Consider the following 22,189-nt stretch of genomic DNA (forward strand, 5'->3'; position numbering starts at 1 on the left):
AGTCCACCAAGAGCGTCCCTTTAATCTTATGGTGTTAATTGAGACCTGGGGAAAGCGCTGACTGCTCATGCTGATGCTTTGAGTCGAAGCTTGGCATTCTCAAGCTGGATCCCCTGGTCGTCAGATATCGTATAGTCCATCATTTCTGAACAGCCTAAGTCGTTAGGGATGTATGAATGTTCCTGGTGTATGGGAGGAGACCAGTGGAAAAGTATTGCAGAGCAGAGTTAGGTCTTGGTAAATGGACTGAGACAGCATCAATAGAGGCAGAATGATCCAAACTACAGATTAGCAGCAGAGCTGGGTCACAATTTGCAAATATTCCCTGCGGTTGGTCTAGATTCGGTTCTTGTGGCAAATGCAATAAGGAGCTGTCTCTCCTTTGTTTAGTCAAGATTGAAATAGGTTTGGCCTGTGAGCCTGCTGGTTTCAAACTGGACTGCTGCCTTTTGGAGCAGCATTATAGATTTTTTTCTTGCGGACATTTGTATTTTTTGCGCTTAAATAAAAAACTGTGAAAAAAGAGGAGAGCGCCATTCACTTTTAGCATGTAGAAACATGTTCCCCAGAAATAAATCCCGTCCCTGCTGCCACAGTATCTTTACACACTGCTGCTTTCACTGGTCTCTGAATGTTTAGCTGCTGGATGTATATTTCTAAATTTGAGAGACACCCGATTCTTTTTGTTCTGCTTGGTCTCTCCTCTTCTTGGCATTGGCGTCTTTCCACCGTTACCGGGGCAACACATCCAAACACTTTTAATTTTTTTTAATCCATACCGTATTGAGCTCATTACCACAGTTACAACCCGCCTACTGCCAGAACGGCCTGCCTCCAGCTGACCCGCAACCGTTTACTGTCTCCTCCCGGACCAATCAAGTCTGGCAACCTCCTCAGCCACCCCTCCTCTCCTGGCGTTGTCTCTCTCCTCCTATTTTCTTCGTCTTTCTTTCTCCCTTTCCGTCTCCAGACTTCGCTGAGTGCCGATAGAGCTGTCAGTCAGCTCTGTTCTGTGTTTTTTTTCCTCCTCCCCTCCTTCTCCTTTTCACCATTCCTCCTATTCATAGCCCTTAACACTCCACCGCCAGCCCTCCAACCCTCGAGGCTCCAACTCCAAAGAAGTAGACACTCAACAGTCTATTTGCAGGTGCCAGACTCGGCTTTGTAGTGTACATTATCATAATGTGTATCATTCGGGTTTCAAATGCAGCAACATTACGTCGACCTTTAATCAAGACTTGGAACAGCCCGGGCTCTTGGTTTCACAGGCTCGCTTCCTACAAAAGACCAACCTCACCAGCGGAGCCAATATAAACCTCTACACAACCATTTCCTCCATGCTCTAGTTCGTCCAAACTTATTCCGCTTCACCAACAGAAAGCATGCTCACAAACTTTATCAGAGTACAGAAGACAGTTTTCTCCATAATGGGCTACGGTAAATTAACGACAAGATCTGGTGAATTTCAAAACTGTACATGCATACATGAGTAATATATACATGTATATGGGAAAAACTACAGGACAGTCTATTGAAAACTTTGTAAAATCAAACTTTTATGAACCCTTTAATGTAGTACAAAACAATAATGTACAATTAATAGTAGTATTTTGGAACTGGTGCATTAAAGACAATGTCATTTCTGCTAAAACTGACTGTTTGTGGCATATATATATATATTGGTCATTGCTATTATTATTGTGGATTTATTTCTACTCTTTTTGTTTTGTGATTTAATTTGCAAACTTACAATACATTTAATTTATAGATATATATGAGATTATTAGTCATCACATGCTTAACTGCTGATGGATGTGTTTATAGCTTTAGAAAAGTATGGCAAGTTTCTGCACAGTCAGCTTAATTATACGAGCAGCGGTGACGCCAAAAAAAAAAAAAAAGACTCATGTGTTCCCATCAGTCAATGCTCACAATTTAGAATTGTCTGTTGACTGATGGTGTGCATAACCAGAGTCATGCAAAGTGAGAAAACAGACGTCGGAGCGACAGAAAGGGTTTGACCTGTAGATTTACCTGCACTCAGTCTGCCAACACCCACCACATTCACCCTCGTGGAAACAGGAAAAAGAGGTCCCTCGTGGTTCGAGGCAGTGTGTTATTTTTGAGGCCATAACTAAATGGGTAGATTTATAGAATCTGCATGTGTTCCCTACACGGCGTAAAGAGAAACATGAACAAGTCGGGCATCTCATCACATAATATGTGAGCTGAGTAATGTGCCGATCTCTCCAAAATCTTGGTGTTTTCCTTTGAGTGGGCTTAAGGAGTGTTCTGTGGCTGTTTGAATGAAAAAAAAAAACTGCATGCAGTCTTTTGTGAACACACAGACAGACACGTACATACATGCACACACCCACCCAGTCGTACACGGTGGCTATTTCGGTGAGCTTTGGCAGCCACAGGCCAGCTGGAAGCAACGTAAGCGTAAGGTGATACTCAACAATGCCACTAACTGGCCAGGCCTCTCGTCTGTACACCAGCTATAATGACATTAACATGGCCAAGGCCAGTGCGGAGCCAGGACTCACACACACACACACACACACAAAGGAGGCCGGGATCACTTTCGGCTCTTCGGGAAACGTCTATGTCGTCTATGCTTGAAATGAATGCCGGGGGACAAAAATACATAAACAGAAAGCGACATAAACACAAACACGCACACGCTCAGACGTCACAGCGACTCTCTTTGAGTCGAATCAGCGGCGGCAATAAATAGCTCAGCATTCAGCGTTACTCTGAGATACCATTTACAGCAGTCGCCTCATTCGCTCCAGAGAAGCGGAATATGCTGCGCTAGTACAATGTCATGAAACAAAAAGACTTGGGCCGAGGCTCAAAGTCTGAAAAAGGGGAGGATCTGAGTAACACATTTATTCGGCGAACAGAAAACAACACACAAATCCAAGGTAAAGAAAAAGAGCTGGTCGCGCTGCCTCCTGAGGTGGAACGGGTGAGTCACACTCTCAGTATCCAGCAAGTTCCATCCATGAATTGTTTAAGACAGAGCAAAGCCTTTGAGCACTTCAGAAAACACACACATACACTCTCTCACACACACACACAAAAAAAAGTCTCTGACCCAATGAAAAAAATTATGTATTTAAAGCTAAAGAAAGAGTCTTTGAGCTGCTGTTGTTAGGTAACGAATAACAAACTGACAACAAACACCAAGGCCTGCTGTCGTCCTCAAACCGGAAACAATTACTTTGAAACTTTCCAAATGAGCTTTTTATTAGGAGGCATGCAGCTATAAACCAAATTACTGCATTGCTTTGGTTTTGTTCTTATAAAGCTGGAAAATATAGAGCACTTCGGTCTCTCCCTGCCATACACTCACCTTTACCCGTGATCATTTCAAAGTTAACTTTGTGCAAAAAGCTCTTTTAAGCACAAACTTCTTTGAGAACATCGGTGGTATTTATTTATTTATTTTTCTGGACCTGGAGCAGACAACTCACATTAAATCTTAATAAACAATTTATCAGTATATGCTGTTGTATAATTTATATTCATGAGTTGCTCGGTGTTTACTAGTATAATGACTTATTAAAAAACAGCTTGGGACTGAGGATAAGTACAGCAGAGATGTATTTTGCCAGATTTTGGATGTTTTCTTCCTGAGGATGCAAACAAGTCCAAAAAATTCAAAACAGCCTATCCTTGGAGTGCACCAATCATGACCTACTTGGGGTTGGTGGGTTCAAAGTCTCCACCCCTAAAATATTCATGAGTTCCTCTCCTCCTCCTTTTCCGCATCCTTGCAAGCAACATGGGATCAATTGCGCAGGAGAGCCGGCCTAATCATGTTCCCTATTTTACCGAACGTCTGATCCCCAGACTTTCTGATTGGCTGATCAGACTGATTGAAGATGTTTTGGAATATGGATTTCCCTCTGGATCTCGGTACAAAGGCCCTGTCTCCTTCAGCCCATGGGGCAGAGATGAGCGGCGAGAAGAGGTGAGTGTGGAGGGGGAAGGCGCATTCCCCGAGAAAGGCCCTTTAATTGGGCTAAAACCCTGAGGCCGGGATCTCCCCTCCAGGGCAAGTGAAGAGCTGGACTCCATTACACACATACACAGACACACACATACATACACTAATGTTAACATCATCTCTTCCCCAAAAAAACACCCACTCAGTCAAGGCGAGCTCATACACACACACACACACACACACACTCACATACTAACACGCCAAAACCATCACTTGTCATTGGCCCAGCTGCTCCCTCTTCAAAGCTGCTGGCTTCTGGGTGGCCGTGGAGATGAGAAGAGAAAAGAGAAGTTCTCAAGAGCTGCAGGCCGAGCCAAATGACACCAAATATCATCCATGAATATTCTTCAAGCTCGTGCCCTGAGCTGAGCAGAAACCTTGAACGCTCAGCCAATGAAATAGTGGAGAAAATGTGACACAGGTGCGTGGAGTTTGCAGTAGCACAGAGGTGCGTGTACAGTGTGTTGAGGACTAAGAGAGAATAGTACATGGATCTTAATGCCAGCTCGGAGAAATGCAAGAAATATGGGTCCCCTTTGCCCCTCGCTCACATTCTATTCATGTTCGTTCTGTTAGTTTAAGAAGATGTGTTCAGATGATTTACTGAATAAAAAGTCGCTATAACAGATTGTAAATATATTCCATTACAAGTGAAAATCTTCGTTGGGAAATGTAAAAAGAAATTATGATTTCAGAATCTAATAAGCCCGAATCAGAATGTCATAACAGAAAATGTTTTATAGTTTGATTACCAAAAGAAATTGAAAACCTCACTCACATGAAAGAAACCTTTGAAACTTGTATTTGGACCATGTAATTCCGACAGGCCTTATTTTATGAAAAGTGGCTGCGTGTCTGTGTGACGCGTCTGTCCCGCTAACCTTGTTGCCGTTGTTGAGGCTCATGCTGGTGAGGGCGGAAAGCTTCGCCTCCAGACCGTGGTGTCCCTGCTGCTGCTGCTGTTGGTGGAGCTGCTCCCTCTGGATCTGCTCCCTCATGCTCCTGGCCTCCTGGATGGCCTTCATCACCGCATCCTGGTCCCCAAACAGAGCCGTGGAGTTGAGGCTGGACAGGATGTCTGCGAACGGAGGACAGGATCAGAGATGGTTGCTTGGGGGTGGTCTTAATTGGTGGTTTGATCGGATTTGACTGACAGTAGCCAGGCGACAACGTGCACACTTTTGGTATAAAGATCAAACTTTGGCCAGAAATGAAATCCTCAGAAAGCTGAAAACATACTGTAAATATTTTATTTTAGTCCGAACACATCTGCTTGGTTAAAACTGGATTGGGGGAAAATGGCTAAAAACCTGAAAAGTCACATCATGTAATTTTCTGAATCTTTGTGCAGTTTTTGCAGAACAAGTGTCAGAAAGCGAATCTTGGGACCTCTGAACCTTATAAGGTCTATATGGCTCTGCTCTATTATAAAATAGTGCAACGTGATGTGCTGTTATGCTCCAGCTCATTATTTTTTAAAGAGCTCATCTGGTTTCTAAATTCTCATTTAGAAACCAGCGAATGTTTAGTTTAGTGTGAACAAACCTGGAGCGACTGAGTCAGAACTTTTCATCGTTTGTGAGTGAATTTCCTGCTCTTTCAGAAACACGACTGAGCTTTGAAAACAAAGCGCAAGCAAAATGCGGAATATCTGGATGAAAACGACTCTTAAATTAAATTCAAACCACCGTACACAAACAGGATTTCCAATCTCACATCAGGAGATCTAATGTTATTGAAGTTGTTTTCCAGTCTGCTTGTGTCTTAACACGACAGAGCCTCCTCCCCCTTGTTTATGTGCCGTGCTTCACACTTTTGAAGCCGATGCACACTTGAGGAATAAGAAAAAAAATAAAAAATAAAAGGATGCAAAGTTTCCGTTGCCCTCCTCGTTTAATTAGCAGACAAGTAGGAAGCGCTGTATGCTTGGGTGGCCGTTAAAATGGGCAAAAAATAACTTTGCAGGCAACACAAGCGTCGCGTCCTCAAAGCCACTCCAGAGGAGCTGGTGAAATTGTTTTCTGGGGGGATATAATGAGAGGGTTTAGATTGGCCTTAATAACAGATAGCAGAGGTAGGGGCATAAAAGGTCTAGCGCGGGCAGACAATGATGTGAGGAAGCTCTTAAAAACCAAATAACGTGTGCTGGGTTTCACTGCTTCCGCTGCCGGGGTTTTCATTGGGGCTAAATACAGGGCTTTGGACTCCTGTAAAACACAAACACACACACACACAAGATACGCACACACACAAACAGGTCTCCTCGTGGGGTAGAGGTGTCTGCAATCTATCAGGCTCATGCGACGCTGCTCGGTTTGTCGGTGGGTGGCGAGGAGGAGGGAGGTGTTTGGGTGGGTGATGTTTTTGTTTTTCCGGTTGAGGGCAAAGTTTTTCACTGGGGTGAGGACGTGTTTGCTCTGGGTGGATGTACAGTACAGATGTGAACAATACGGCGGTGTACGTGAGTGTTTGTTTGTGTATGCAGGAGCATGTGTTTGGAGAACATGTCCGTGTTTGCGCTTTCTCTCTGCATCGCTTAGGCTGATTCTGTGATTCTCACTGAACATGCCAATGAAGCCAGTGCGAATGTGTTTATTTAAAGCGAAGTGACAGTGCTGCTGACCGGGTGGCCCATACTTTTCACCCAGAGGGAAACCGGTGCATGTAAAGCGTTTGCCACATACCCAGAGAGGTGTTCCTGCCCAAGTTGGTGATGGGGCTAGGGATTCGGCCTTTGCCCATTCCTGTAGGGCTGGTCTTGCTTCCGGAGAACAGGCTCTGCGTTGGGGACGTCGGGGAGCGAAGAGGCTCGGATGTCTTGGGTCTAGCTGAGAGATTCAACGGCTGTGTGGATCCTTCCTCCTGTTAGTATAGAAAGAGCAAGGGTTTTTGAGAGTGTAATGTTTACAGTCCCTAAGAACTGGAGTCAAACTGCCCATAGCTGCTGATTTTCAACTTTGCATACAACATCACTTGAAGTACTAAGTACTTTCACTGATTCTCCCACTGACTGATCAGTCAACGCGATCAGATTCATGAAATTAATTCCGCCGATTATCTCTGTGAGCTCGACTGGGAAAAAAAAAAAAAACTTGCAGTATGCCTTCCTATCTAAACAATGGTACATTTGTTTGTGTGATTTCTGTGCAAATGTTTATGACCACACTGACGAACACACAGATTCCTTGGAGAAGGAAAAGCGGCAACAACAAAAAAAAAAAAGCGAACCCCCGCACGTCAACACGGTCTGACTGCAGCTCCAGTGCTGGCAGCGCACACTCAACAAACATGGATCTCATTTGGAGCCGATCTTCAGCTGAGGAAGTGTTGAGGAGGGAAGGGGTTTAGGACGGGGTTTTGCTTGGGGGGTGGTGGCGGTGGGGGGGTTAGGCTGCGGGTGGCATGCCTGAGCGGGGGTTAGCGGAGGGGGTGGGGGGATGCGAGGAGGAGGGCACAGCACTACTGTTTGAGTGCGGCGAGCTCTGACGCCGGTCTATTGTGACGCCGGTTGCAGCTGTGCCCCACACGCACACATGGCTTCCATTACTGCCTCGCCGTTGAGTAAAGATGAGGCGTGCGCTCTCTCCAGTGAAGGGGTCTGGGCTCCTGCCAAACAGCAGCCAGCGCCAGTGTCAGTTTGTGAGTGAGTGTGTGTGTGTTCCTTTGTGTGTGTGTGTGTGTGTGTATGACTTTTAAATAAGCTGTTTCTAATTGACGGTGAAGAGTACAGAGCCACGAGCGGATCGTTGCTTCAACAACTTCCAAATTTCCAGTCTCTCACTTTTACTTGCACTCATCATCTTTATTATTCTTGTGTGTTTTCCTATCACACATTTTCTGAACTCACATTTTCCTGTATCTTTTTTATGCTGCTTATTGCTTTATACACATTGGTTTTTTCCCCATACATACCTTACAGCCTAACTCCAAACTGCTTGTTGATTAAATACATTTAATATAAATGCTGTTTGCTGGTGGACTCATCTTCGTATATCCTGTTGAATCACTTAATCACTCATGTCATTCAAGATCAGACATTCAACAGCATTTTCAACAACCTTAATCTTACCTTAATATGAGTGACAGGACTGGATGCTCGCTTCTCGCTCTTGAGAGTGGAGGGTGAAAGGGGACCAGAGGAGTTGGGAGCCTGCGGCAGGGGAGCCATCTTGGCTCCTGGAGAGATCTGCATGCTTGCCAGTTGGGCGGCATACAGCTGCTGCAGAAAGGGGAAGAAACCAGCAAAACCGACAGGCTATTAAGATCACTGGCCAGCAGCAGTGGCTTTCCTCTTTCATTCTCCTCTACCACACACACACACACACACCCTTGATCCTGTTGTATTTTTTTTTTTTTTCGCTGTACCCTTTCTTTGGTGCTCCCTGTATCTTCTGAGGTTTGATGGGTGTGTGACTGAGCCAAAGACTCACAGGACTCACATGGAAACAGATGTGCGTGTACACACACACACACACACACACACACACACACAGTCCCAGATCAGAAGTTGACAGGAGCGTTTGAGGTAGTATTTATCAGGGAGGCATTCCAGCTAAACATTTTTATTTTAGATTATCTGTGATCCATCTCTGACAGTTATTTTTTCAACAGATGCTGGGACTTCAGCTTGTACATCGATTAGCATCTAGAAATACATCCAGACAATAGCTGAAGAAACAGAGTTTAATTTGAATCCTTTTTTTTTTTTTTTTTTTTTTTATTAAAAAAAGATCTATTACTTGGAACTGCTCAAATATTGAAGTGTAACTAGATTTTTAGACAATGCCTGGCTCCGTAGCTGAAATGGAATTGATCCACGTGGCTGTTTTTGTTGTCCTGACAATTTAACCTTAAGTCTTGGCTTTCTCAGCAGAGCAAATAAAACCTAAGTGAATTAGCATCGGAAACAGAGCTTCATGAGTTTATTTGACTAATCTTGTCACATACAGTTGGACTTCCTTCACTAGCTTTAATCCAGCACAAAAAACAATAGTGGGCAGTCATATTTACGCAGGTGTAGTCAAACTACAATTATGTCTTGGCTTTGAGATTCACTTGAAAGTAGCATATAAATAATTTTAAAAAAGGCTTGGAAATTATAAGCCTTTGGATGTAAAACATTAAATGACCAAAAAAAAAAACTTCACCAACTCTCCGTCCAAGGTACTTAACAGAAATCAAAGAGTCAAATACTCGGCCCACAGTCCAGGGTCTTCTAAATCAAAGCTAGCTGGCCAGACAAACCGCTGCCTGAAACCACTGTCAACCCCTGTCTAAATGCATTGGAGTGTGAGTGCTGGAGTATCAAAGAGCCTGTCCTCAGGAAAACCACCCAGACGTGGCTGGCCTTCAGTAGATTCCCTTCTCTCTTTCTTTCTCTCCCGCTTTCCTCTCATTTTTCGTTCCTCTCACCTCATCTATACTCTCCCCCGCCTTCTACATTTCTGTCTCTGTTTTGTCCTGCTCTCTTTTGATCTCCCGTTGACGCTCTCCACTTGTCTTCTGTCTCTTAGCCTTGTTCCAAATATGATTCTCCGTGTCTTTCCTTCCATCTCCATCTCTCCATCTCTCTCTTTCCCTCTCTGTTTTGACTCGCTGCCCCAGCCTAAATGGCCCCCAGTGTTGTGAGATCTGATTTCCCTGCAGTCAAAACTGCAAAGCCTCCTGGGACCAGAGATCCAAATGCAAAGAAAGCTCCATGGAGAAAGAGAAAGAGAGAGGGATAGAGAGTCTTGCGCTGCAGACACACGAGACCACCGTCGCTTCACCGCCAAAGCGCCAGGCTCAGCAGTCGGGGCCAGAGAAATTGGCTGGCCCTCTTTCCACTTCTCTCTGAGCGATATTAAACACAAACAGAAGGGGCCTCGCCGCTGAAACAAAGCCCTGATGTCACGGCGCTTATTTTCCTTGGAAGGTACCAGGAGCGCTCGGGCCAACCCCTGGCGATATGAGATCCCCGTAAGAATGTGCCTTGAATGGCTGGTGGTGAGGCCTCTCGCGTCAATCAAGCCAACCGCAGAGTTACTTCTGGTGATGCCTGATATTCTTACAGCTTTAAGGGGAGCAGGAGCTGGGGCTGACCCACAAGTCTTTGAGGTAAAACACACAGTTAGGATCTCACACAAGCGCTTACACAAACACACACACTCACATGTGGTATTTTCCGCAAACACACCCAGGGGTATTGTGCTGTTAGCAGCAGTTCTGTCAACAATCACAAATAAGAAGAGAAAACTGTTGAACAAACAACAGGCTGACAATAAGAGCTTTTTACCTTATTTTTTCTCTCTTTCTTCAAGACACTCAAGAGATTGATTGTTGACTGGGGAGGCCAATGTGCAGCGTAAACAACACCAACTAGAGCTCTTGCCATTCAGTCGACCCCCAAGGGAAGACAATGCTGCAATTTCCTAAATTACAAATTGACAAAGAGGGCCTGAAACTGCGCCTCAGCTGTCCAGACTCTCTGACTAGCCTTTGAATGTTAGTGCTAATTTGACTGAAATCCAAATGATTAGTCTCTCATTTTTGACCCTCCTGATTATCAGCAGGTTTTTGGGCTTACTTTGGTATAATCCTTAAGAAAGCAGAGGGAAGGTGTTGTTGTTGCGGTCCTATATTGTAGTCTGCAGACGGCCTCCTTCATTCTCAGAGCGTTCCGTCCCATTAGGGCTGAGTGGAGAATCCCTTTAGCTGGCCTCTTTTAGCATCAAGCTGCTATCGATCCCAGGGGTGCACAAAACAAATGAGGTTTTGTCTTTTTCAGCAGGTTTCCAGGGGGAGGAGGAGGAGGAAGAGGGTGAAATGGATCGACTGTCACTGAGCTGGCCCTCACAGAAGACAGAGGCTAAATATTACACTGGGAGGGTTAGCTGTATCCAAGACAGTGAAAGAGAGAGAAAGGGGGCCTGCTTGAAGACAACCATTATCTCAGTTCTTGTTCTCTTTTAAGCAACAGATGCTCAGTTTTTCTAGCCAACATCAAACACATGATAAAGAAGGCCATTAAGACCCAGTTAATCCATCTTTGTAAATGGAGCAAAAAAAGTCATGAGTCTGGGACATAAAACTTAGTTCCTCACCTTTGTCTCAACACCAAAACAGAAATAGGTTGAACGCAGATACTGACAGCGAGAGATGTCTTATGATTTCAACAAGAATGTCTGCTAAGCAACTGTGTTTCCCTCGCATTAGCTGTGCACAAAGGGGGCCTTTCTTCGCCAGAAATCCACTGTTTGTGAAGGGGTCTGCTCCGAGGCTCTGGAAACAATTGGCCAGATCAAGTTCCCACGCCAATAGGACAACATTTGTGCTATCAAAATTGTTAGGTCGGGTCATGACGGGTCGAGCACAGAAGAGCAACTTGCCAGATATTACTGTTTAGCTGCTTTTGATTTGATTCGATTCAGATTTCATTTGATTAAGGGGAAAAGTTTTATACAAGTGTGTACTTTCTGAACCCTTACTGCCTTCACCAGTGAGATGGAGAAACGATAAACCCTACATAGCTCCTAGTTCAATTTCACTGCCTAAGAATATTCTCTCTCTGTATGCCGGTTCAGTGCCAGCCAGCTGCCTGATAGAGAGCTACAGGGCTCAACTTTGAAACATCTGGAGCAGTCTGGCTACAGCATCTGTCTGTCCTGTACCGAGCACAGATCTGGCATTAAAAAGGTTTGATGCCAGCTGGTAGGTACTTGATTGCAGTATGTAGCAGAGGAGATGGCAAACGTAGAACTAACACAGTGTAATTGTCTATTTCCAATGCTTTTTAATAGGCTTATGCACTGTTTCACACAGTGGAGCTGAGGCCATTGTGCAGTGAAGTGTTACTGAGACTGATAACTAAAAACACTTGAGCACTTGAGTTTGTGTACAGGACTGCTATGTCAAGACATTATCAAGGACTTTCCAGTAGAGCCTTGTTTTAAATCCCAACTGTCTGACTCACTGTGAGGCACTAAACTAAAGAAGCAAAGAGAAATGACATTTTATTGAATGACAACTTTGACCATCACAGCAATGTATGCAAATACACAACCCTTAACTTTACCTCACCCTATGATGCACTTCCAGCATTGAATAGGGTAAGTTCTGATATCTTTTTGTAATAACTGCAGCAGTATTTCTGGTCGCACGCCATATCTACACAAGAGAGCAGGGAGAGCAGCAGCCGCATTGTGACGTCCTCCATCTGTGTAGACACAGAATGCGTTCAGGGACAGTATCAAGTGTGGGCTGACCACATTTTGGGAGTGCTCTGAACTTACTGTGCAATCACTGTGGTGATTGCACTAAAATGGAGGGAACTTGAACCGTAAAAAGACAGGTGAACCATGAATATGACAAAAATATATTAACAAGATTGTGAATCTCAATCATCTCGAGAAAACTATTTTTCAGTGCTGTCATTAAACCTCCTGCTAAGTCCTATGCTTAGATAGTGCCGGATGTAGCAAAATATCATGGCTCTGTTTCATCGCATTTGTTGTGAAAACATCTTACATCAGAACTGCATTATTACATAGTGTCTGGCAGCATTTTATAGCCGTATGCAGGTAGAAGACCTAAATAAAAGATAATATCAGAAGAAGTACGCGGGCGGAGATGCTATGTTACAAAGTGAAGGCTTAGCGTCCAATGAGATGGGCTGTTGTTTAGATGGAAGGATCCAACTCAGGATCTGCCAGGAACCACTCAGCTGTCACTGACGGATCACTTTGTATGTTTGCAGTGTGGTAATTAGTCAAAGCAATAATCCGCCGTGTTTTTCAGCAAGAACAAATAGCTTGATTAGTTTCCTGAGGGAAACCCTGCAATTGTCCCTCTGACAAATAGGTAACTCAAACACAAACAACAAAAACACTCAGGCGTGCAGGTGTTTTTACGGCATCCATCCCATCTACATCCTGTACTATTTATTTGTTGCAATGCTCCAAGCATTACTTCACCATAGAACAAAGGGTGCTACTGGCACATTCTTGTGATGCAGATAAATAACTAAACAAGTAAAACTCATAAATCTCATCTTGATTGCCTTTGGTATTGGCATTATTGTCAAAACAATGTCCAAACATGCGCTGGAAGCCAGCGCCTCTGTCTCACAAAACGTCCTCAGATAATTGCCCTTTTTGTCTCTCCTAAACACTTCCCCGCGCTCTCTGTCTGCCTCTTTTCCCCAGTCTCCTCGTCGATTCCAGCCGACGCCTTGATGAGAAACTTCCTCTTTCATTCAGGTTCATCTCTGCCTCTCATTCTCCATGTCTCAGGCAGTGTTTAAATGTGAATGAGTTTGCGTCTCTGACATCATTCATCCTCTTACCTCTCACTCACCGTACTGCTCTTTTGATCATTTCAAAGCCAGGAGTGGAGCCAGGAGGCTCCAATCCCCTCAGCGCAGCACGGCGCTTTGCTAAGTCAATAGCGGCTAATGAGGGCCTCGATAAGCGAAAACCACAATACAAATTGAATAAACTGAGATAAGGATTCTTGTAACATCCAAAAGCTATGCTATGGTAATGACTGACATGATGAAGCAATATTGTTTGCCACTGAAAAAGCTTTTGAGGGCTTTTGTTCTTTTCCCTGATAGTAGGTATAGCAGGAAGGGTGATGGGGCTGTGTTGTGAAATTCCAAGCCGCCTTAGGGGAGTAGATCGGATTTTTCTTTTCTTCTTTTCTGTTTCACTATTTCTGCTCCTTTGCAAATATGTTCTATGATAACCATTACGGATAAGTGCTATTCTCAAACCACAGGTGTCAAGCAGCAATAAAATATTTGATGAATTGCCTGGGCCAGGTGTTGTGCTGGTGGGGCGGAATTCCTCTGTCATTCATCATAACGGCTTTTGTCTGACACAGCTGACAGGCAGCAGATAAGCGGGCTAGCATGGTAGCGTGAACCTGACTTCATCTTTAACCACTGCGTCATGTTGTTTCATTAAAAAAAGTCATAGTGACTTCATCAAAACTCAGAAGACGTTAGACGGAAGCCTGTGATCTGAGCCAATTATGCTGGGCCCCTTCCAGCTTCCATTTGTATTTCCCACACCCTTTAATGTCATTCTCTTGTTGTTATTGAGGTATTTACAGGATGACTATATAAAAAAAAAAAATAGAACAGCTGAGAATATTAGCTGTATGAAGAAGCAAAATCTGGAACTAAACAGTAGCAGCAGGAGTATCACCATGCTAATGGCTTTCATTGGCACTGTTTTATATTGTTGGTGGTACTTTTGAGACCTTTTGTTAAAGTTTGATGTTTTGTTTGTAGCTTTAGCTCGTATTACTAAACTCAACAAGTTTCAGCAGCCTTGGATTCTTGATCTCGCAAGCAAAACATAAAAGGTTTCACACACCATGTATAGATTAAAACAACTGCAACAGATAGCAGCATTGAAAGGTCTGGCATCCAATGAATGAATGTTTAGAGAAGTTTGATTTTCACTTGAACTCAGGATTTGGTGAGTAGGAGTATGAGTAGGAGTTTCATTGGTTTGCCAATGGCCCTTATCTTGTAGTCTTTTCTGTTTATCTGCTCACATTTGTAGGATTGTCTCGGGTCCTGGCCTGCTGGTTACACCCTCAGGATTAGAGCCATATGTACTCTCTCTTTGTGTACAAACCCTCACCCTTACTTCTTTGTCTTTGTTCCCGTTGCCGTGCGGGAAATGTTTCTGCTACAGTTGTTTAATTGGTTGTGAAACACTCGCTTGAGGTATCATTACAGATATTGAAGAGGCACTTATTTGAATCTGCAAATACCACAGAGTCAGGAACGCACCGTAAGTACACGCAAACCAAGCAAGTGTTTGGGGCCCCCAGATTGCAACTTATAAGCATATTTTGCGACAACCACCATATAGTCTTGAGTTGTCTATGCTATAGTGTATCGACAATACTCCACAGCCCACCCAAGGGCCCCTGCTACCAGACACACTGTCACACTGTCACTCTACATCTTTAACAACACTATGAAAAATGTGTTTAAGCTGTAAAATTGCTATTAGCTTAGGTTAAAGCAGCTGAAACTATTTTGGTTTAGGTAGGAGACAAACAAGACAATTTATGGTTTTAGTCCCAATTAAATGCAGAGGGCTTTGACAAACAAACAAAGTAAAAAGTCACATTTTTCTCAGGGCAAAGTTGGAAGTGAATCATATCATTCACACAAATAAACACACACCCGCCTACCAGCCGCACCCGCTCTTTTCACCGCCTCATTGTCTAACAGTCTGTTTCTGGTCTTGTTTCCAGCATGTGAACCAGTTATGGTGGGAAGAACTCATGCAATTTACTGTAGTATTACAAGTTGGTACATCCAAATAAAGAAAAAAAAAAAAGAAAGAAAGAAAAAGAAAGAAAAAATGTTGTGCTGATTTTGATGAAAACCTTACCTGTAGTTGGAGGGGGCTGAGTCCAGACGCCGCTGCAGCTGCCATTGTAGATGGAATGAACTGCATTGGGTAATTCTCACCTGTTGAAGAACCAAAACAACACATATTGTAGACAGAGGTGAGGACAGAGTGCTGAACAAGAACTAACCTCCTCTTTACCTTCAGCCAGCCTCTCTGTTCTGTTCTTTGTCTCTTTCCTTGTTCTTCTAATCTTTTTATTCATGCCAAATGAAACACGAAGGGTCACAAACGTTTTATTCAAAGGTTAATAGCACTCGCTGTTGCTACACACTGGTGCTTGATACCAGGGTGATCACAGTTCAAGTCCAGAGCTTTTGCATTGGGGCGCACTCACAAATTCATATCTAAGCACCGCATATAACCCCCGCTGTTTGTCCTTAAAAGGCTTTCCATGTCCGAGCCTTTGTTGGAAGCAGACCAAAGTCAAAGGCGAGTGTACAATAATGGCATTTTAATCCCTTTCTTCATTTCTGAATTTCTTCGCAGCCTCGCGGGAGCGTATGCTCATGCAGCAGGAACAAACATTTTACTCTGTACACGGTGTGGAGGACTGTGGCTATGTTGTGTCAGACGACCTCCGGGAGGAATGCATAGAAAATAGGAATGTGTGAAAGATGAAGAGGCATGAAGAAAGCAGGTGGTGCTGAGAATCCTGGAATAAGGGGACTGTGCACTGTGTGTGTTTCTGTCTGGAGGCGTGGCTTTAGGAGTTTTGTTGAGCCTGATGCAACATGCATGCCTTCTTTTAAATGCATTTTTGCATTTTTTGGGGATGCATGTGATCCGTCTGCATCACATTATTATTAAACTGATGGTCTGGTATATAGCAGACAGTATTCTTACGTGTCTGTGTGTGTAAGGGAGTGTGGAATTTCATGTTGCAGATGTGTTGTGCAACTGACATGCTTCCAGCACGCCATGAAAGAGACATTCCAGTCCTCACTGTGTCCAATGTATTGATCCTGAAGCGAACAAGCAAGGCTTGTAAATCTTTCCGCTCAATTCCAGAACATTCCTCACCTGATACAGCTGAATAACACAGAGTGAGATCCCAGCGTTTGTGTGAATATGTGTACCTGGCTTGTAGGACATGCCTGGCGGGAAGAGGAAGCCTTGCTGTGCGGCAGCGGCAGCAGCCAGAGACCGCTGGTCATGGGGAAACACTGGGATCATCAGAGGAGGCATATGACCCTGCACCTGAAAGAGAGAGAAAGAAAGATGAACGTATGCACTACTGTTTCTACAAATGCTGCATATACACGCTCACATTCGCAAATATACACTGGCAACCACAAAGTTCAGAGAGTAAAAAGAACGTAGATGAGAACAGAAACAAAAATGTGAAGAAAATAGGAAATGCCAATGACTTAAATGAAAGGGAGAAGGAGTGAATGTCATAAATTAGACAAGGGGCAGATGGTGGCAGAGAGGAAAACCAATGATTCAAAAATGACAAGGAAGGAAGACTGAAAGAGGCAAGCAACAAGGAATAAAAGAAATGGCTGAAAAGGAAACTAAGACAGGGTAGTAACAATGGCTAAGGTTCAAAGATTCTGCTGGATAAAATCACAGCAGAAATAAAAACTAGATTGATTGAAATGGAAAGTAAAGACGGACATTCTTGAGAGACAAGTGTAAAAATGGAAAACAAAATGGCTTTAAAACAACAGAAGGGCTAACAGCTGCCTTTCATGTAAGACTCTTAAAAACTGTATGTTTGACTGAGTTAAGACGCTGAGGGCGAGAACTGAAGAGAGCATATCAAAGATGACCCTGCGGGAATCTATTAGGGCTGCTTGTACTAAACCACCAGACTGCACTCCCTTCCCCTCCATCTCTCCCTTTATCGCGTCCCTTTCGCTCTTTACATTAATTTTTTCTGTTTTGTAAAATTGTTTCTCTCGTTCTCCTTCATGTCCTTTCACTTGGTTGTTTTTCTCACTTTCTTTGCTTATTTTTCCTTCGCTTGTGAAGTTTGGGTCTGAAAGTTGAGGAGATTTTTGCAGATTTGCTGATAGCAAAGCAGTGAAATCCAAGTAGGGAAATGCAAATTAGGAGTGTTTCAGTGATTCAGGCTGAGGAGTTGATGCACTGTCAAAATCTATGTGTATAAGAAAAACGGTCAGTATTTAAGATCATAGACCTTACTTTCCATCAGTCGTGCATCTTTTAATTTCTTGTAGGAGCAAAAATCAGCAGATAGAATGACATTTTGGTTCAAAATGCATGTTTAGTTCTCCTATCAAAATCTTCCCCATGGGTTGGTTCTTGATGCAGCTACTTACAAGCTATAGCTATGTTTTGTTGGTAATCTGATGTCAATATGAGATGGCAACAATTAATTGATGTTATGGAGCTACAAAGCCCACATCGAGAGGAGGTCAGGGTGGATGGATGAGTCAACAAAACACTGAACATCAGAGACTGCTTTTCATATCACTTGTACTCTAACTTTAACAAAGTACTTATTTCAACACAAACCGCTATCTGTTGTCAAATCTATTTTATTTTAGTCCCTAAACCTAACAAAACCTTTACCATAGCAATGTTGTATTATAAATGGGCTAGTTATTTATTTCTCAATAATGATCTTTATTGCTTTTTTATTTCAGTTTATGGATTGCATCAGAAGACATTACACTGATTGATGCTGTTAACTTAGCTTAACTTAACTTTTGTTTCACACTCGCTTGTTTCTCCATTTGAGAATAAATTCTGTTCCTCTGCCTCTGTTGTCACGTTAATCAAGTTTATTTTTTTTAACGGTTTCGCCTCTTTCTTGTTTCGTGCTCTTCTGCTTTCTGCTCTTTTTTTCCCCACTGTCTTTACCAATTTATTTATGTTTTTAGATGAGTTAGGATTTAAAATGTTTAGTTTATTGTTCTTTTGTCCTCTGTAATGCTTGATATTGCTCCAATCTCCGGGCTTGGTTACTATCTTTATCCATTTCCGACTCTTTTTGTGTTTCTTCGTTTCATCTCTTTAACATGTTATATTCAATTCAATTCAATTTTATTTATATAGCGTCAATAACAATACAAATCGTCTCAATACGCTTTACAAAAACCCGTCCTGAAACCCCCAGAGCAAGCCTGAAGGCAACGGTGGCAAGGAAAAACTCCCTTTTAACAGGAAGAAACCTCGAGCAGAACCCAGCTCATATGGAGGGACCCATCTGCCTACATATATGAATATATGATATATATGAATACTTGTACATCTCCGTCCTCCATCCATTTCGCACCCCTCCATACCTCTCCTTTATAACCAATTCATTAATCACCGCCTACCTCCCTCAGTGACCCTCCCGGGACAGTTCATCATTAGAGTGCAAACTTACGCAATCAGCATGTTGTGTGATCACAGTATTTCCCTGCGTTTGTAAAGGCAGGATTACACAGCTGAATGAGTTGAATAAGATGATCGTCCTCTGGGATGTTGTATGGTGCATGTGTGAGGGAGGGTTCGAGGGTTTGTAGTAGAGGAGGTTCAAAGAGCATGAATAAATAGAGAAAGAAAGAGAAAGACGAACAGGACTATCTTTGACTCATTAGCGTGTGTTGATGGTCTGAAATGATTTATTCTTTAATAAGAAGATCAACAGAAAATTAACTGAGCCCGGTTTTAGCCATTGATTAACCATGTAAAGCATTTAGCATGCAAAAATCTCTTGTGTGAAGATTGGATGACTTTCACTGCTTTAAATCATTATTAACTGAGTATCTTACACCGCTGATAGGACAAGCACCTTAAAGATGTCACACAGGGCTCAGGGAATTAATGATGGCCTTTTTATGTTTTATTTATCAGATATTACAAGCCTGTAGTTATGCTCATTGACAACATTTTTTAATGTTTATTTAATTTGTATGGCGAAACAGCATCATCAGGGTTAAATGCTGTAAAAAGACAACGGTATGTGTCCGTAACACTTATTAGGAGGGAAATTCTCTGAAGAATGGTTTTATATTAATGTTCTGTCCTTTTGAGAACCCTTTTTCTGCTAATTGTTTGGAAAGGCGATATTTTTATTTGCCTAATTATGTCCAAAAATGGAGTAAGCTCCCAAAAGATCTGCCTTTCTCAGGACATTTTGGGTGGTCTTCTTTTCATCACTAGATGAAAAGTCTTTGGCTTTATGGCAGAGTTAGAATAGGGTTGTGTGTGTGTATGTGTGTTTACTGTATATGCACATCTCTCGCCACAACAGGGCATCAGACATCACTATTGTCCACAGTCCGCTTTGTTTGGTATTCATGGAGTTAACACGTGTTCATCACCTGACCAGCTCTTGAGACAACATTGTTTAGGTCACACTCCTGAAAGCCAGATATCCTGGGAGGCACACATACACAAACACACACACACACACACACACTGGAATTGTGTTTTTGAGGCATTCCCACACACACACACACACACGAGAAGACAAGAGGTCCGACGTCTTGTGACATGGAGAAAAGAGAATGAAGAGAGAAGAAAAACAAGTCTGTGTCCAAATGGTTAAAAAAAAAGGAGAAGAAGAGAAGAGTTGGGGGGTGGAGGTTATAGAGTGGGACAAAATGCTCCCATTCATTGTATTCCTCTGGGAACACTGGGACTGACTGGGGCTGCTTCACTAGCGCAAACACACAAAGATCTCCTTTTACCGAGGGGAGGGGAGGTGAGGGGGGCGCTGGATGAATGGACTGGGGAAGGTGGTGCTGCAGGGGCCCCCTCTGCTCAGCTCCTAAGAAAATACAAGGTCCCCTTCCTCTAACTGCCCACCAGACACACCGACGTACACACCTAGGCAACAAGGAACATGTGTACACGCGCGGACGCACACACTCAGAATTAATGGTTCTCTTGTATAAGGGCAGCAGGGTTAGGGGGCAATGAGTCCGTATGCGGTGTGTGTCTGTATGTCGATGTGTTTGAGGGGGACAGAGGAGAAAGAAAGAAACGTCCAGTTGTGCAGCGGGCAGGTATGCACACGGGCGGCTTTGAATGAGTGCGCCACTTATTTTTTTTTGTTTGTTTTTCCATCACTTGCGGTAACAACTCAGTACAGGTAAAGTCTGTAGCTAATTGAAAAACATGACAAATCTGCACTAAGATATTTGTCTTTCTATTGACTTAAAAGGGATAAAAAGTAAATCTTTATAAATTAAGTTTCTGTTACAAAGGCCGAAAAAGCTGTTATGATGCCAGCTATACTTTATGAGCACAGGCACCTCACGGTCGCTGACCTTGACGAGACCTTAAAAAGACTGACAGTATTAATTTAATTTAAGGAATTATTCTTGTTAGCGCTCCTCGTCATTGTAAGAGTGCCTTAATCAGCTGCTACTGTCACATGAAACTCACACAAGTTAAGTTTTATTAACAAAGAAGAAGATTTAAATTGACCATTTGAGTTCTGATGTGACTTGTATAAGACCAAGTACAAGAATATGAATAGACGCTTCTGGGTCCACATTAGCATCCTTTCTAGTTGAACTTGTTCCGACTTCCAAGTCTTACTGGACATAACGAATCAAATTGTGACATTAAAAAGAGTGATATCACGAGGTAACGTGGTCAGTCCTACACAGATCCCAGGGCTTTAGCTATATTAGAGTCGAGGATTATTTACTTTCTTGTTATTTTGTTTTATTATCATATTTAATAATCTATATGCAATTGCTGCCAAGTTTCTTTCTGTTTTGGTCAGTTCTTTAGATCCATGTGACCACCATAAGGACACTGACTTACTGCATGCTGCTGGCAGCATTTTTCTTTAGGCTAACTAACACGAGGGTTAATAGAGTGGAGGGAGGGCCATTGTAAAGCCAAGAGGTAGCCATTTTCCATAGTTGGTGAGTCCAATCGACGTTATGGGCCTTCCATGGCTTTCCGAGTCATTGTGTCTGAAGCAGTATGTGCTGACGTGGGAGCTGCCTGTCTATCTAACGGCCGTTTGCCTGCTCCATTAGCTCTTATGCATGTGTGCGAGTGTGTGGATTATTGTGTCTGTGCTTGTTTGTGTTAAGACAGGTCCAGTTCCCCGACTATCCCGAACCTCACCGAACGTCAGCGTTTTATTGACAAGATAAAATCTTCCGGCTCTGAGTCAGGCTAACAGTGATGGGGAATTTAGAGAGAGGCGGATGAAGCCGATAACAACCCATAAATTAAACTACTACATTTGAAACTCATTTAGCTGTCACGCACTGCCGATCTGTCAGAGACCTAAATTATGAATCTTGGCCAAAGCCGCATCTTAACTTTATATTAATCGATGTAAACAAAAACAAAAGGCCAAGGAAGTTTCAATAGAGGGCAGCATACTGAAATGATGGAGCGGGATTCCACATGAAAATAATAAAAACAATAAGAAAGCAGAACTCAGTGGAGACAAGAACTCAAAGACAGAAAAGGAGGAGGAGGAGGAGGAGGAGGAGGAGGGGGAGGGGGAGAAGGAGGGCAGGCAAAGGAGGAGACAGAAGAGTTATAAATGAAGAACAGAGAGAGGGAGGAGGAGGAGGAGGAGTGTGGCTTTGCAGTCATTAATTAGCCCGTTAGCTAGGGCCCGGGCGGTGCGGTTAGGGCCTGTGCCTTTGTGGGCCCGAAGGAAATGGGCCACATATGAGAGCCATTATAGGAACTGACTTAACAAAGACACATGCCTGTCAGCCACCAGGCTGGGCTGGGCCGCCCTGCCTACGGCACACAAAGGTCCCGCCACCGCTGTGTGTGTGTGACCATGTGTGTGTGCCTATATGAGGGTTTT

The 22,189-nt window shown here is 43.3% G+C and overlaps 1 protein-coding gene across 3 annotated transcripts in view; it reads right to left on the reverse strand.

The window, feature by feature from the left end:
• Window positions 1-22,189, reverse strand: part of LOC311495957 (transcription factor SOX-6-like) — an 80,105-nt gene that overhangs the window by 10,038 nt on the left and 47,878 nt on the right. For 2 of the 3 annotated variants that reach the window (XM_084555641.1, XM_084555642.1), the window contains 5 exons: window positions 16,512-16,632; window positions 15,415-15,494; window positions 8,088-8,237; window positions 6,703-6,880; window positions 4,900-5,096 (listed from right to left, as the gene is read on the reverse strand). In XM_084555641.1, the coding sequence (XP_084411767.1) occupies window positions 4,900-5,096; window positions 6,703-6,880; window positions 8,088-8,237; window positions 15,415-15,494; window positions 16,512-16,632 (726 nt within the window). The remainder of the gene's footprint in view (window positions 1-4,899; window positions 5,097-6,702; window positions 6,881-8,087; window positions 8,238-15,414; window positions 15,495-16,511; window positions 16,633-22,189) is intronic. The other variant, XM_084555643.1, reaches the window with a different exon arrangement.

The sequence above is a fragment of the Chelon labrosus genome (assembly GCF_963514085.1).
Source record: "Chelon labrosus genome assembly, chromosome: 11".
Classification (NCBI taxonomy): Eukaryota; Metazoa; Chordata; class Actinopteri; order Mugiliformes; family Mugilidae; genus Chelon; species Chelon labrosus.